This window comes from Rutilus rutilus (genome assembly GCF_951802725.1).
Source record: "Rutilus rutilus genome assembly, chromosome: 10".
NCBI lineage: Eukaryota > Metazoa > Chordata > Actinopteri > Cypriniformes > Leuciscidae > Rutilus > Rutilus rutilus.
In genome coordinates, this window is record NC_140215.1 from 28,076,365 (window position 1) to 28,091,916 (window position 15,552).

Consider the following 15,552-nt stretch of genomic DNA (forward strand, 5'->3'; position numbering starts at 1 on the left):
CGAGATCCAGTGATCCAGTGGAGAAGGTGTGGTCAGCGCTGCAGTGGCTGGAGAAGGTGTGGTCAGCGCTGCAGTGGCTGGAGAAGGTGTGGTCAGCGATGCAGTGGCTGGAGATAAAAGTTGGAATCGGGTTTTTTTTAAGACGCAAACCTGTACATGCGTCTTAAAATTCCTTCTCCTTAAAACTGTATCACAGTATGGGCAGTGGTGATGCAGTGCTGTTCTATATCCCAGTCCACATCTGTGTATAGTGAAGCCTAAAATAAATCAGTGTACTATTATACTATGATATATTGGGTGTACATTAAACAAATAACTCAAGATATTCATATCTCCATAGACAACTGCTTTGTTGAAGTGGATTTGAACATGGCTTTTTAATTTGAGTAGTTTGGCTGGCTTAAATACACTGGGCGAGCAAAAAGGGCAGTGGAGTCACCTCTCTGAATCGTTGTCTCTACAAGAGATGTCTTTACAAGAGATGAAAGCACCACACAATTATCTCAACGCTGACAAATGGGATTTAAAAAAAAAACCTCAACTATAAGGTAACATTAACTCACAAACAATGTATATAACAGAGGAACATGGAACAAACACTTTAACACCTTCACAAGATACGTCTTCAAAACGTCACCGCAAGGCCCATTTACAACACGCAAAAAAAAATCGAACCATTCATAGAATTTTTTTTTAATACAATAAAGTATGATAAGATGATAAAGCCAAGCACAAATTAAATATTTAGCAGATAAACGCTAAACTTAATATATGCAATAATTTGTCACCCCATGATGTCAAAAACATTAGACAACTCACTGTGCTCTCCGCCATGCTTGTCTCATTGTCAATAACTCTGCCCCTCACTTCTGGTTCTGTGGCTGGGGTTCTGGCGCTGGGGTTCTGAAACTGGTGCTGCTGCGGGTCTGCAGCTGGATATGTCTCAAAGATTTAGCAGGTGGCAGCCGGCGAAGACAGACCGGCCAGCAACGCCGCACCACCCCCGACTGAGGCGAGAGACGACACCGCAACAAAGTGCGAACAGTTACTATAGTAATAGACGTAGAGGCAAAACAGCAACGTAGTCACTATTAGACGTGTCACGATTTAATATTGATGCAGCAAGTTGCTAGGGAGTTGCAATCCCAGCAAGTTGCTAGGGAGACCCTCAGATCTGCAGGTAGACCTGCAGAGCATGACAAAAATATGTTAAAGGAAGTAACAAATTACTAAATCAAGAAAGCCGTAATTCTACATACCGCGGGATGATCAATGTAAACAAAACCATTCATGGTCATGCACCATGCGGGAATACAGCAGCTCGATCAGAAACATACAGCTGTATATGACATGCTATGAATATTTCACTGGAAATAGAACAAATAGTAGCTAAACACGGTCAACAATCGTGTTTATGACATGGCTGAACAACATACCTGTGAGGAGTAGGCAGCCAGCACACAGCAGACGGGAAGACAAAGGCTTACAATCTAAACAGTAACAGGTAAACTCAAGGTTAAACAATGCCTGCACAACGCAAAGAGCCCGAATTTATCCCAGCCATTACACATACCTTTGGCGGCAACAAATGACGTCACACAACGGCGATACTATGACGCATATCCGGTAGCCAAAACCCACTTTTTTTACTCTCAATTGCAAGGCAGTTATTTCAGAGTTATCCAGGTGCAAAGTTGATATTCTAGGTATTATAAACTGGCCGGAATTTTGAGATTGCAATAGACGTGAAGGACTATAATGCGTTAAGAGCTCGCTCAAGTACTGCGGAGCTAAACCATTTAGTGCTTTGTAAGTAATCAGCAATATTTTAAAATGTAAACAATGTCTAATAGGGAGCCAATGCAGTGTTGACAGAACCGGGCTAATATAGTCATACTTCCTGGTTCTGGTAAGAACTCGAGCTGCTGCATTTTGGAACAGCTGTAATTTGTTTATTAAGCGTGCAGGGCAACCAGCCATAATAGCATTACAATAATCTAGCCTTTATGTCATGAACATTAACTAATTGTTCTGCATTTGTCATTGAGAGCATATGACGTAATTTAGATATATTTTTAAGATGGAAAAATGTGGTTTTACAGACACCAGACACGTGACTTTCAAATGAAAGATTGGTATCAAAGAGCACACCCAGGTTCCTAACCGACGAGCAATCTACCTATTAAGCATATGCATAGGACACCACTTAAAATATTGTGTCCTGAATATTTGTAATATGCAGACAGCACTTGACAATATTTACAAAATAGTTTATTTCTCGTGTTTGGTGTAAATCTAGATGACCTCAGGTCAGTTTGTACATTCTCAGGATGTATGTGGGAACTGTCATCAACACCACACTCTGGGCAGTTTCTGCAAGGGTTTCTTATTACAGCATACTTTAACCCACATCTTCTGCAGATTCTGATGACAATACAGATAGCATTATTCAGATGTACAGCACTAGTCTGTATTAATGTATAATAGTTAAATGCTATTTAATTTGCAGATAAAACTTACGCTAACCAGAGAATATATAGTTTATAGTTACTTTTATAGTACACTAGTACTAGTACTTCTACTACTAAACATAGTGCGCTTTTTTTAGTGAGTACAACCCTCCTTGACACTTTATTTCTGAATTCTGAAAAATATTGTTGCAACAGTGTATAATTTTTTTTTTTTACAAAATACTTTAATATTATAAACTTTTATATTATTAAATGCATATACTATTATATTATTTAACCTGTTATGATGTTCTTTTTGCAAATCTTTTTACCTGACAGGGCACAAGGATGCAAAGGCACATGACACTTCTGCCTTGTGGTTAAGGGTGTAAAATAGTTTCCAGTTAACGTCTTAGACTAGTATAACAAAGTAGAACAAATATAGGCCAGTGCTGTCATTCTTTTGTTCCATACATTATTTGAATTTCATTTTGTTCACAAGCAATCCAGTGAATGAATTATTTTAGGTTTTATCAATTTTCTGATCTTACAAACATATGAACCAGTAGTTTAACAGCAACAGCACCTTGCCAATATTGAATGTTAGCTCTTTTAACTTCAAAATTAGTTTAAACTCCATTAAATCCTTCAACCTAGTTTTGCATAGCCACTCGATCATTGACTAAAGGGCAAAATATCTACTCCACATTGCAGCTTATTCAGACCAAGATTGGCTCGCTTAGACAGGAAGAGAGAGACAGAGTGACTGACACGTAAGACAATCAAACACTGTTCACTCTATACTGCGCCTAGTATAAATACAATCCATTATCAAATAGCCTTTTACGAATAAGATCAGATGTGCATTTCAGTTACAGTCAATCAGAATAGAGTTTAGATTGACAAATTGTGTGCAACATGCATCAGATCAGTAAAAGAACTGTGGGTGCTTTTGGTGTGCGGATACTCGTGCCTCTAGTGTTAAAAGATCATCTTTGTCTATTTGCACTTTCCACTTTTGCTATATCTTACTGGCTGTCACAGGACAGAAGTTTATACTATTATAAGTTGAGTACCAACAAAGCTGCTTCAGTGGAATATTTTTGATCTTGTGAAACAGTAATCATTTCATCAGTAGCCTATATAAATAATCTCTCAGTGCTATTTTGGCCTAATGAAGACACCTCCTGTTTCTCTCTGTGGTTTTAGGTCACAAGCTTTTTTATTACAGGATGATAACTGGCACGACTTTTTCCAAACAGCAAATGCCTACTTTTTTTTTTTTTTTTTTTCACAGCCCTCCCACTCTTCGACATAATATTTGTTTCAGTCTCAGATGACATGCCCACATATCACCCACAAGTCTGTTTACTGACTGCCCCCAAAATGCCAAATACTGTCTGAAAGCTTCAAGTTCCAGCCTGTTTGTCTGGCTTCTATGCGATTTCCAGCTGTTTGGGTGCACATGGAAACAAAGTTGTTATCCAATAGCATCATAGTCATCAAATCTTTGAAAGACATTTATAGTTTTGTTAGAGGCACTTATCAACTAATTAATGACAATCTGTGTATTCTGCTTTACTTCTGTTTGTGAAATATTCCTTATTACTTTTGAAGGAAGAGAATATCACAAAGTGTCTATTAAGTTCCTTGTTTTCTGTGCAACTGATTGTGAAACGACAGTGCTTGTTGCTCCACGTCATTTTAATAATGTGATATTAACTACTTATGATAAATCCACCTGTATATGGTACATAAAAACAAAACAAACTGTGACTGGTCGCTTTATATATCAGTCAGACGGACTCTTCCTGTGTAAGTGGGTGGTTCTTCACTAGACTAAGCTACAATGTGGAGCAAACTGTATGCTGCTAGTCAAAAATCGGGCTACTTCACTCAGTTGTATTATTGAAAAAAAGAGTTATACAGAATTTTTATTATAAAACATCATTTTGTACAACATAAATTACCAAACCATTTTAACTGTAATATCCAAAATTGATTGAATGTATGTACTTCAGGTAAAAAAACATAAAATAACATATTGTATTGACTTGAAAATGTACCTGTCCAGAAAATAGTATTCATATAATTTGAAGCAAATGTTGTATTTTCTTTTTAATTAGCTTGTTTAAAATGTGTTAAATGATGACCTCACTGCAGCTTGTGTCAAATCACAATAGAAAGCAGCATAAAATCCACCATCAAAAAAAGTTACACTTTATCTTCCCTCATAAAGTTTTTAAGCAGGTCATTGATAAAACAAATGTGCAGAATCCTAAAAGTTGAAATGACACTGTTTGATCAGGCCAGCAAATTCATTTGAACATTTTAAATGATTCATTACTCAAAGTTCTACTGAATCATCTTTTACTGTACTGATGATGTGATGATGATGATGATGATGACACATTGTGCTGTTTTAAAATAGGCATGGACCAAAACCAGTCAAAAAAAGACAGGAGACTAAATAAAACAAGACTATTGCTTTTAGGAGCTTATGAATTGAACCAACAACCTTTCTGTTACAAGCCCAGATCTACACCTCATGCTGTAGTGGTTTTTGGTCTATTTGCTTCATACCTACTTCTATGACGCTAACCGAGGCGGAAAAATGATACAACGATCTGTGCACGTGTTCTTTCAACTGCTTTGACCAGTGGAATGTATTCACCTCATGCATCATTTACATACAAACCTGATCGTACAGATCTTTCCATTCTCACACAAAAGATTATATAATAAAATATCACAGGTCATGCTATACTGTCACGGTTAAAGAGGTGTTGTTAAGCTCAAGAGCTTTATTGCTTTTTTCACATTTATTCATTTTCATTTCAATGTTATTTTGCTAAGCAAATTCATCAAGTGACATATTTGCAATGGACAATATAGCCTATGATAAAATGTTGCTATGCAGAAAACAGAACTATATGGGAGCCGCACAGTGATATGGCTGAAGAGGTGTTTTACATCAACTTCCAGAACGTGAACCATCCATTTTAGAATTAGTTTTAAACTGTAGTGAACTCTGTATTCTTACATCCCTTTTTCATTTTCACCCTCATTGAAGAAGTCCAGTCAAAACGGTGATCATTATAAGTGTCTCAAATGTGCTTAAAGCTTTTAAAATTAGAGTCAAGTGCTTTTGTGACAGAAGCATAAAAATAGACAGCTGCACATGTTTTCGCATTGGTTCACAAATGTTTTCCAGGGTACAGAGGGTCCTAGAATACAGGAAGTGTGTGGGTTATGAGGCTTGTCTCTCAACTCATCAAAGAGGCTGTTGTAGTGCACACTACTGAGTTTAGTGTCTGAATTTAAAGAAAATATTAGTCCTGCCTCTACATTAATTAATTCATTCATTTAAAAGAATTGTGCATATGAATTTTGGGTGCATTTACACCATACAGGCCTGGCATAAATTAATGCTAATTTGTGCCTTTATCAAAAATATAGCAATAAATAATTATAATAAGAATAGTTTTAGAAACAAGACATTACCTGCTAAACACACCTGCCGTGACATGTTAAACTCCATCTTAAAACATTTTAAACAGCATTTAAAAAATTTTTTGCTTTCATGATCTCATATTTGAGAAACATGGAATATGTGTAATTTAAAAAATTAATTTACATTATAGGACAATTAAAATGAACTAATAATGCCATTTAAAAACATTTATTTTATATACATGTGTTCTTTTTTTATTATTATTATTTTTTTATACATTTTAAAATAATTTCTTGATGTTGGTAAAAAAAACTAAACAAAAAAACTTCTTAAGTCAACTACCCATACAGTATTTATCAAATATAATGTAAGAAATATACAATTCATAATCCTTATGTTGTCTCAAGAGTAGCTGTAATAATCAGTATCTTGAGCTGTTTCACACTCTGATCGTCACGTTGCTCACTTGAGCTCAGCGGTTCTCGGCGGTGTCCCACTCTCACGTAACCACTTCCCCTCGTTCCTGTCTGCAGACTCGCTCAGTTGATCAGAAGTGCTTGAAATGTTGAAGGGAGAGTGAGAGCTTCATCTCTACCTTCTGCGATCATGGAGGTCTTTCAAACCAGAATCCTGCATCTAAATATATGGGTCATCATTAATTTACTGACATATGCAGGTATGTTGTAACATTGTTGTTGTGATTGATTGTTTGGTTTCGGTGTTGTGTGATGTTCTTGTGTGTGTTCGCTGTGACTAAGGAATTGAGCAACCGGTGTGTCTTATGAGCTTTTGGATGCATGTGTTCACACTTGTGTTTTACCTTCTGATGCAGTTTCTGTCTTTTCATCAGATTATTCCAAATCAAATCAAGAGCTAAGTCTTCGACAGCACATCAACAAAACAGTGTTTGTGGGGGAAACAGTTACACTTTACTGCAACAAAACCCCATTTGATGAAGATTTCTCATGGAGAATGAACAGCTCTGTTATTTTTATGTATGACTCGATCAATAACAGAACTATGAGAAACTTAAGCTCAAACAGGATTCACATCAACCCAGCCATTTCAAAAGAATTAAAAATACATCAAATACAAGCGTCTGATGCAGGAAACTACACCTGTTATCCAGCAGCAATAAGATGGACATTAACAATAACAGGTTATTCCATGATTTTATTTGTTGTTTCTTCAAAAACAATTGCATTTATTATAGAATAAATATAAGTATGTTTGTAACCAGTGACTAGTATCTAGAAGAGTGCTGGTCGACTGATATCATGTGTGTTTGACTCTTGTGTGTCAGAAAACAGACCAGCGTCACTCAAACAAATGCCGCTCTACACCATCATCATCATCATCTCATGTTCTGGAGTTATTATAGTCTTTCTGATAATCAGCATCAGCATTCACAGGTGAGAGACAATAACACACTATGAACTGATGAGATCATTTATTGATTTTAGATTTCATGTATGATGAAGTGACTGACCTTTTCATAAATATTAGTAAATATTTGACACACCAGAATGCATAATTTATTTATCTTGCTTTAATGCATTATCTCTGCTAATTTTAGAGATAGTAAAAGATGATGAGTAAAGATATGAAATGATATGTAAATATGTAAAAGATGTGAGAACAACACATGTGATACTGTAAGTTATGTTTACAGGAGATTGAAAAACAGCAAAGATTTAAGTCACAGAGAAACAGGACAGGACTTTGTGAGTTTTTTCCCCCCATCACTTAAATAGTGAATAAGTTGTAAATGGTCATTTTCATAAAAACTGAATTTTCTTATCTATTAGTAATGATTTAATTTCTCATTTCAATTTAGTCACAGGCACCAGCCAGAGGAAGGATACAGACTCGAACCAGTCAGTACTTTGAGAGATTCAACTCGGTGTATGGACAAGTATGATGTCATTTTTTGCTTTTCTTTTCAGAAAAGTTAAACATTTTACATCAGAACTTTTTGATATTTAAGTAGCAATTGCCTGTGTAACCGAAGTCAATTAAACAAGTACACAAAGGCAGGGCTGGACTTTATGCATGCACTGGTGCTACAGAGGTTGAAAGTTTTGTATAGCACAGGCCACACAGCGTAGCACAAGTATGAAACACGTGTTACCATCTCTGAAAACAGACACAAGTAGTGCAGTTCATCACCTAAGCAGGCATGTGACTAATAAAGGACATTAATGTTCCGTACAGGACGCACACAATACAAACCTTAACCAGAAATGTTTTCAGACACACATTTTCTTTATTTGCCAAAAATGGCAGACTACAGGAAAATGGCAGACGTGCTCTTGCTTAACATTAGGTCATTTTTGTTTATATAGCCCTATATCACTAATCACAATCCAAACAACATCCATTGGTTTGGCTGAGCACTTGAAAATACAGCTTCATTTTCCTATGAATCATTAAAAAGTTCTAAAGTTTTATAAAATATTACATTATTATGTTAAAATCTGTGACGGTGGTCTCTTAATTTTTGTCAGGAAATCTTATGCATCCACTGAGAGAAAAAAACTCCTCCACAGTGGAGAAACACGTATAGATTAGCATTTGCTTATTTCAAATATCTCTAGAGAGTATTCTTTTTTATCTAAAATAGGGTGTTGTGAGCATTTTTGAGTACACACATGCAATGTAATGTAAGTTTCATTCATACTCGCAGCTGGAGAGCACTCTCGTGCTGAAAGACAACAAGTGAGACTCATAAAGTCATAAAACCTATGATAAAAAGGCATTCAGATATCACTGTAGCAGAATACAACACATACAGACATGTTCTGACTGATGAAACAGGAAGACAATAAATGGTTTATCTGTGTTCTTCTAGACATCTCAGGTATTTCCATAAAAACAAAGTATATTAATAATGCAATGCTAATCGACATAGCTATACATCACTGTATAGAATACTATATAAAAAATATATAATTTCTCTGCCTCATTCTATGTTACGAAGCCAGTTCAGATAAGATCACAAAAGGAAGTTATAGCTATAACTCATGAAGTGAGTTTGGAATAAAAGCATGTCATCAAATGTTTGCTTTTGTTGGATATGGCACACTGTACAGCCCTACACAAATGCCAATGTATGTCACATTTATAACACCCTTGCTGTGTAATTGGAACATTGGGGTCAAACCATTTCAAGAGATCCAATGGAGGTCGCTTGACCAATTTTTTATTTTAATTTTAATTGGTTTACCCACAACAGTCATCTATGTGTCATGGCACACAATAAATTATGATGTTTACGGAAACCTCAATATCTCAGATCATCAGATCATGTTTCTCAAGCAGGGGAGCTGGGAGCCACTAGGGGGCCTCAGCAAACTTCTGAGAGGGACCTTAAAACTATTTAAATTCCTAAAAGTTTAAATAGTTTAAATGACTCCAAGTCATCGCATCTCTCCCTTTGTTCGAGACAATATGCAAAGGCCTTTCTGTCTAGGCTGATTCATACTTCTACAGTTCTGTAGTAATAAAAATAAGTAAAACATGATGTCAGTTTAATGTTACAGTATATATTGAAAAAAGTATATATTGAGGTTTCCGTAAATATCTGTTGTACGCCATGAAACAAAGACAGCTCCTGTGGTTAAACCAAGTAAAGTCATATTAATTGCAATGCTCCCAAATAAATTTTAGACCACTTGAGATGGACTGATCCAGTGGTAGAATATGTGATAAATATAACAGCAGGCTAAATGGGGAAAAAATGTTAATGTGAATAATTTTATTTGTACATTGAACTTATTTCTAAATGTGAATTATTTTATTGTAAAGCATATTTTGGATGATTGTACATAATGTAAAACCATGATTAAAAAATAAAAATAAAATAAGCCTTTCTGTCAGACAATGCATTGGTGAAATAAATCCAGTCTACAGGAGAAAGTATTACAACCAAAAAGTCAAAAAGTTCATATGAAAAAGAACAAACTATGATTTAGACATAATTTGTTAAGAAGCACAATAATAAACCCCTTCACAGGGTCAAATTTATGCATAGGCATCCGCACATGCGTTGTATGTCCAGAGGGGGCCCAAAAATGCTGGGGTAAACAATAAGTGATAAATACCTCCCTCACCCAGCATTCAGAGCATTAGCAGATAGCCACTGGATTAGAGAAATGTAAATCTGAAAACCATAAGTGCAATAATTAATGAATTAATTTGATTTAAACTGAGGCAGTTATGATCTGAGAACAAAAGAGCTGTAATAAAAACAGCTGTCAACAAAGAGTGATCAGTGTTACAAAATAAAATTAGTCAAATATTTAGGAAGTTATTTCCAGTCATATTGATCAAGCTTTGAGTAAAATGTAACTGGGAATAAATAGTTGCAGTTCTGAACACTGTGGTTTGTATTACAGAAAAACCACATGAATGTACCATGTTTCCCTATGTGATCACATGGATTTCACATGAGAACATTTCCGAAACCACATGTTTCCCATGTGCAGTAGCCTGTGTGTTTCACATGTGTTTTTCCTGTACAGAGCCCACTTGACTACATGATGACAGCCGCCGTAATAAGATGTAAATTTGTAAATGTATTGCAAGGGAGCCTATAGCCTGATCAGTCTCATTAATAATTCACGATGCATTACATGCATAGCCTATTTCACATGGACGAAACCTAATTCACGCACGCGAAAAATATATGGGCTAGCCTATATTTTATATATATATATATATATATATATATATATATATATATATATAGTAAATATATATGTAAAAAGTATACCTTTTTTTTTTTTTTGCATTAAATATTAATGAGACTGATCTGACTCCATGGGCTGTGTCCAAAATCGCCCCCTATAGACCTTATTCAGAGCAGCACCATGACAGAAACCAAGGCTGTGAGGGAAAGACTTACCGTGTTTTCAATGGCATCCACTTTAAAAATCTTTATAAAGCTCCTAGATCACTTATAATTTTCCACAGCACATATTGTCTGGTTTTTTTTGTGTGTTTTTTTTTGGTCTATGACATTTCTTGGAAAGATATTTTTGCAGTGATTCGTCAGCTTCCCGTTAAAGCGCTGCTGTGAATAAGGCCTATAGGGTACCCTTAAATAGGGCACTATTTGAAGGGACAGTCATTTGTAGTGGTGTCCGAACCCATAGTGGACGTTATTGAGTGTACTCATTCAATCCCACAGTGACGAGTGTACAACTGATGTATGCTCAACAGCTAGATAATACCCAGCCTCTCTCAAGGGCTGGTCACATTGATTCCCAAGCCTAGAAAAGATGGCGCTTTTTATTGACAGCTGGAGACCCATTTGTCTGCTAAACAATGATTACAAAATGATGGCGTCAATATTTGCCAGGAGAATTAAAGAAACTCTTTGCACAATTATAGATGAGACACAATCAGGCTTTATGAGGAACAGGCACTTCTCTAACTATATTAGACTATTAGATATTCTTGACTACTCTGACTTGATATCTGAAGATGTGGTTCATCCTCCTCTTAGATTTCTATAAGGCTTTTGATACAATATAACACCAATTTATTTTTCTATCTTTAGAGAAATTTGGTTTTGAGGACTTTTTCTGCAAAGCAATTAAAACATTAATGGCAATAGCTCTATCAATCTGAAAAATGGAACTTCTCCTAGATTTAATCTGGAACGGGGCATTCGTCAGGGATGCCTGATTTCCCCTTATCTGTTTTTACTTTGTATGCAAATTCTCACAACTCATGTCTGTAACAGTGCTATACAAGGAATTTCTATTGTGGGTAGGGATATCATCATCAGTCAGCTTGCTGACGATACCACAATCTTTTAAAAAAATGCAAGCCAGATACCTGTCGCCATTCATGTAATTAACCAGTTTTCAGAGGCCTCTGGTCTATACCTAAATATTAATAAATGTGAACTGTTGCCTTTAAAAGATTGTAATTGTCACGTCTCTAGGCTGAAAAAAGCGCACAATGAATGAATACCAGGAAAACAAAGTATTTAACCCTCTGATGGTCTTTATTTATGTCTACACTCGAGTTCTTTGGGGTCTCTAGAGACCCCAGACAATAACATTTAATTTTGTAACAAGATAATAGTTTTTTTTTTTACAAATGTAATTTTATTCTGTTTATTAATGTTTTTACTCAACATTTGTGCAGTTTTTGGAGAATTTATGATATTTTTTTAATTTCTATAAATAAATAAATAAATAAATATTTAAATAGCCTTTTTACAAAAAAACAGCATTTGATGTAAAATTCACTTTATAAAAGACCCAGATTTCTAACTTTCATTCATGGGGATAACATGGATGATTTTAAATGGTTTAATGTAACATTTATGCCCATTTTTTGGAAAATGCAGTTTTAAAAAAAAAAAATATAATTTTAACCACTAGATGGCTATAGAGCTCCAGTATTATGCTATTTGCTATTAGACTACCTGAAAGATATCTTTTCACAAGTTGGATTCAGTTGGATTCATATCTAAATATTATAAAATCACAATTATAACAAAAATAAAAGATTTTTGTCAAAGTTTAGCATTTTTTGTACCAAAAAACCCCCCAGTTTTTCAATAATGTTACATTATGATTAGAATCAAACCTGAACAAAATGTTACAAAGAGAAATGTTGGAGTCTTAAGATTTTATCATTTATTTCAATCATTTATTTTTAATCTAATTCTAGATTCTAGATACACACAATTGTGTGTGTGTGTGTGTGTGTGTGTGTGTGTGTGTGTGTGTGTGTGTGTGTGTGTGTGTGTGTGTGTGTGTGTGTGTCTGAGAGATAAAGAGAGAGAGAGTGTGTGAGTACACATTGTCGATGTGCCAGTGTCACCACACCACTTTATATTTGTAGTGGTTCCGCATTTTGGATGATTTTATTTGACACATTATAGCCTTACAAATGTTCCTGTGTGTGTATGCGTGTGTGTGTGTGTGTGTGTGTTTACATTTTCAATGTGTCAGTATCACCAATTTATTTTTGTGGTGGTACTGCATTTTGGATGATTTTATTTGACAAATTATAGCCTTACAAATGTTCCTGTGTGTGTGTGCGTGTGTGTGTGTGTGCGTGCGTGTGTGTGTGTGCACATTTTTCAATGTGTCAGTGTCACCAATTTAGTTTTGTGGTGGTACTGCATTTTGGATGATTTTATTTGACAAATTATAGCCTTACAAATGTGTGTGTGTGTGTGTGTGTGTGTGTGTGTGTGTGTGTGTGTGTGTGTGTGTGTGTGTGTGTGCACATTTTTCAATGTGTCAGTGTCACCAATTTAGTTTTGTGGTGGTACTGCATTTTGGATGATTTTATTTGACAAATTATAGCCTTACAAATGTGTGTGTGTGTGTGTGTGTGTGTGTGTGTGTGTGTGTGTGTGTGTGTGTGTGTGTGTGTGTGTGTGTGTGTGTGTGTGTGTGTGTGTGTGCACATTTTTCAATGTGTCAGTGTCACCAATTTAGTTTTGTGGTGGTACTGCATTTTGGATGATTTTATTTGACACATTATAGCCTTACAAATGTTCCTGTGTGTGTGTGTGTGTGTGTGTGTGTGTGTGTGTGTGTGTGTGTGTGTGTGTGTGTGTGTGTGTGTGTGTGTTTACATTTTCAATGTGTCAGTATCACCAATTTATTTTTGTGGTGGTACTGCATTTTGGATGATTTTATTTGACAAATTATAGCCTTACAAATGTTCCTGTGTGTGTGTGTGTGTGTGTGTGTGTGTGTGTGTGTGTGTGTGCACATTTTTCAATGTGTCAGTGTCACCAATTTATTTTTGTGGTGGTACTGCATTTTGGATGATTTTATTTTACAAATGATAAGAGAACAGTTTTTATAGTCTCAAAAATGTATTCCTCTATATGTGTGTGTGTGTGTGTGTGTGCGCGCTTGTTGTGAGCAAAATAATTCAGCATTGTGGATGCTTTTTGAATTGGTGGAAGTGTGCCACTTTATTTCTGTCATTTCTGTCGATGTGTTCTGCGTTGTTTCTGATTTTGATGATGAATTTTGTCTATTTTGATTGCGGGGTCTCTGACCTCGAGTGTCACAAATTTTGTCACGCTAACATAAAAACAGATATCATTCCACTTTATTTTTATTTTTTTTGTAGATCTAGAAAGTGTTAAGAGCCGTAGAAGGTTTCATACCATTTGGACAAAGGGAACATTTTTTTTTAATTTGAGCAAAAGTCATTTGCGGGTCAAAAAGACCCCGCGGACCATCAGAGGGTTAATAGCAAATTAGAAAATATTAAGACGTTCACTCAAACAGAAACAGAAACAATAACTGACCAGGGGCCCGTTCTTCGTACGTCGCTAACTCAGTTAGCTGGATTTGATTGTTGGCGATTTGGCATGATCTTGTATTGTTTGGTTCTTCGACGCTCATCCTGGACTTGCTGTCATAGCAACAGGTGCGCAATCTTAAACCTGCTCGGGAGCAGGCTTATTTCATGTTAACAGGATTAGACTGCGGCTTCATAAACGGAGCTGATACGGGAAGTCCAGCGCAGCGCGATAGTGCACTTTCTGAGATATATATTTTTCTCGTGACTCGTGAGATTGTCGTTTACATTATTAATTTGTTGGAAACGCACATTTATTTTAGACTTGTCGGAGTCGGGCTTTAACTACAGCACAAACTGTTTGCATTGCCCTAAGATTATTTGCCAGTGGCTCTGATTATAATTTAACCAACAGTAATTCTGGATTGCGTCCACCAACAAGTAAATAGTAAATAAGCGAATCAGAACACTGCGCGCCAAACCAGCAGTATGTGCGCAAGCGTGAACCACTAGTGTTTCTGTCTCACTCTGGATCTGCCGCTGCATCACATTTCTCTCTGCGTGGCGTGGAGTGTCCGTTTTTATGTCGGCTCTCATGTTAACTGGTTAGAGCTTGTGTTAGAGCACAATGCCTGCGTGACACACACACTTCTCGAGCCGCGTCGAAACCGCGTGCTAGAAATAGAACCGCAACCGACGCCTATTTTTCACGCGACACGCAAGAGTGTTGGAAGTTTTCAGACAAAATAGAAGGAGCAAATACATATAAATAAATTACATTTTGATGCTTGAAAGTCTCTCGGTTTTGACAAATGCATATTGTAATTTAAAAAATAGGCCTAATTATCGATTTTCAAATATTGCCCCTGTCAATAGCAGGCACGTGCAGAGGGGGGGGCGTTGGGTGCTCGAGCACCTGCCCCTTTGCCCCTTGGTGCCCAAAGTGCCCTTTTGTCAAGGCAAAATTTCCTCTCCTTTTTTTGTAATTAAAGGCCCTTTTGTGGATGCCTGCCCAACCTAACTATTAGTAAAATTAATAAATAATAATTTAGCCGTAAATGAAATGATCCACATGATGACCTTTCACCTGACGAACTCATCCGGAACGATTCCTCACGCTGCACGCACATTCTTTAATTTCGCGCGGCTACGCGCACTACCAGAAGATATCTTAAAATCTGCGGCTGCTGGTAAGTGGCGTTTCATTTTCAGCGAAGTGATTTTGATGTTTGTTTACTTATTATTATTATTTTACAAGGACGACGTGAAGAGAGCATGCAGAGATGTTGTTTATATTGCAGTGTGTAGGAGGTAGAAGTAACTGTTTTCCTGAATGCCATCAAGATTAAAACCGAG

At 36.2% G+C, this 15,552-nt stretch overlaps 1 protein-coding gene across 2 annotated transcripts in view; it reads left to right on the plus strand.

Annotated features, from left to right (window-relative positions):
• LOC311298283 (uncharacterized protein) overlaps positions 1-15,552 on the plus strand; it is an 89,662-nt gene that overhangs the window by 70,954 nt on the left and 3,156 nt on the right. Inside the window, exons 1-5 of one of the 2 annotated variants that reach the window (XM_084421082.1) lie at positions 6,427-6,580; positions 6,755-7,063; positions 7,208-7,316; positions 7,577-7,628; positions 7,742-7,819. In XM_084421082.1, the coding sequence (XP_084277208.1) occupies positions 6,511-6,580; positions 6,755-7,063; positions 7,208-7,316; positions 7,577-7,628; positions 7,742-7,819 (618 nt within the window). In that variant the 5' untranslated portion in view covers positions 6,427-6,510. Of the gene's footprint in view, positions 1-6,426; positions 6,581-6,754; positions 7,064-7,207; positions 7,317-7,576; positions 7,629-7,741; positions 7,820-15,552 lie in introns of those variants that run through there. The other variant, XM_084421081.1, reaches the window with a different exon arrangement.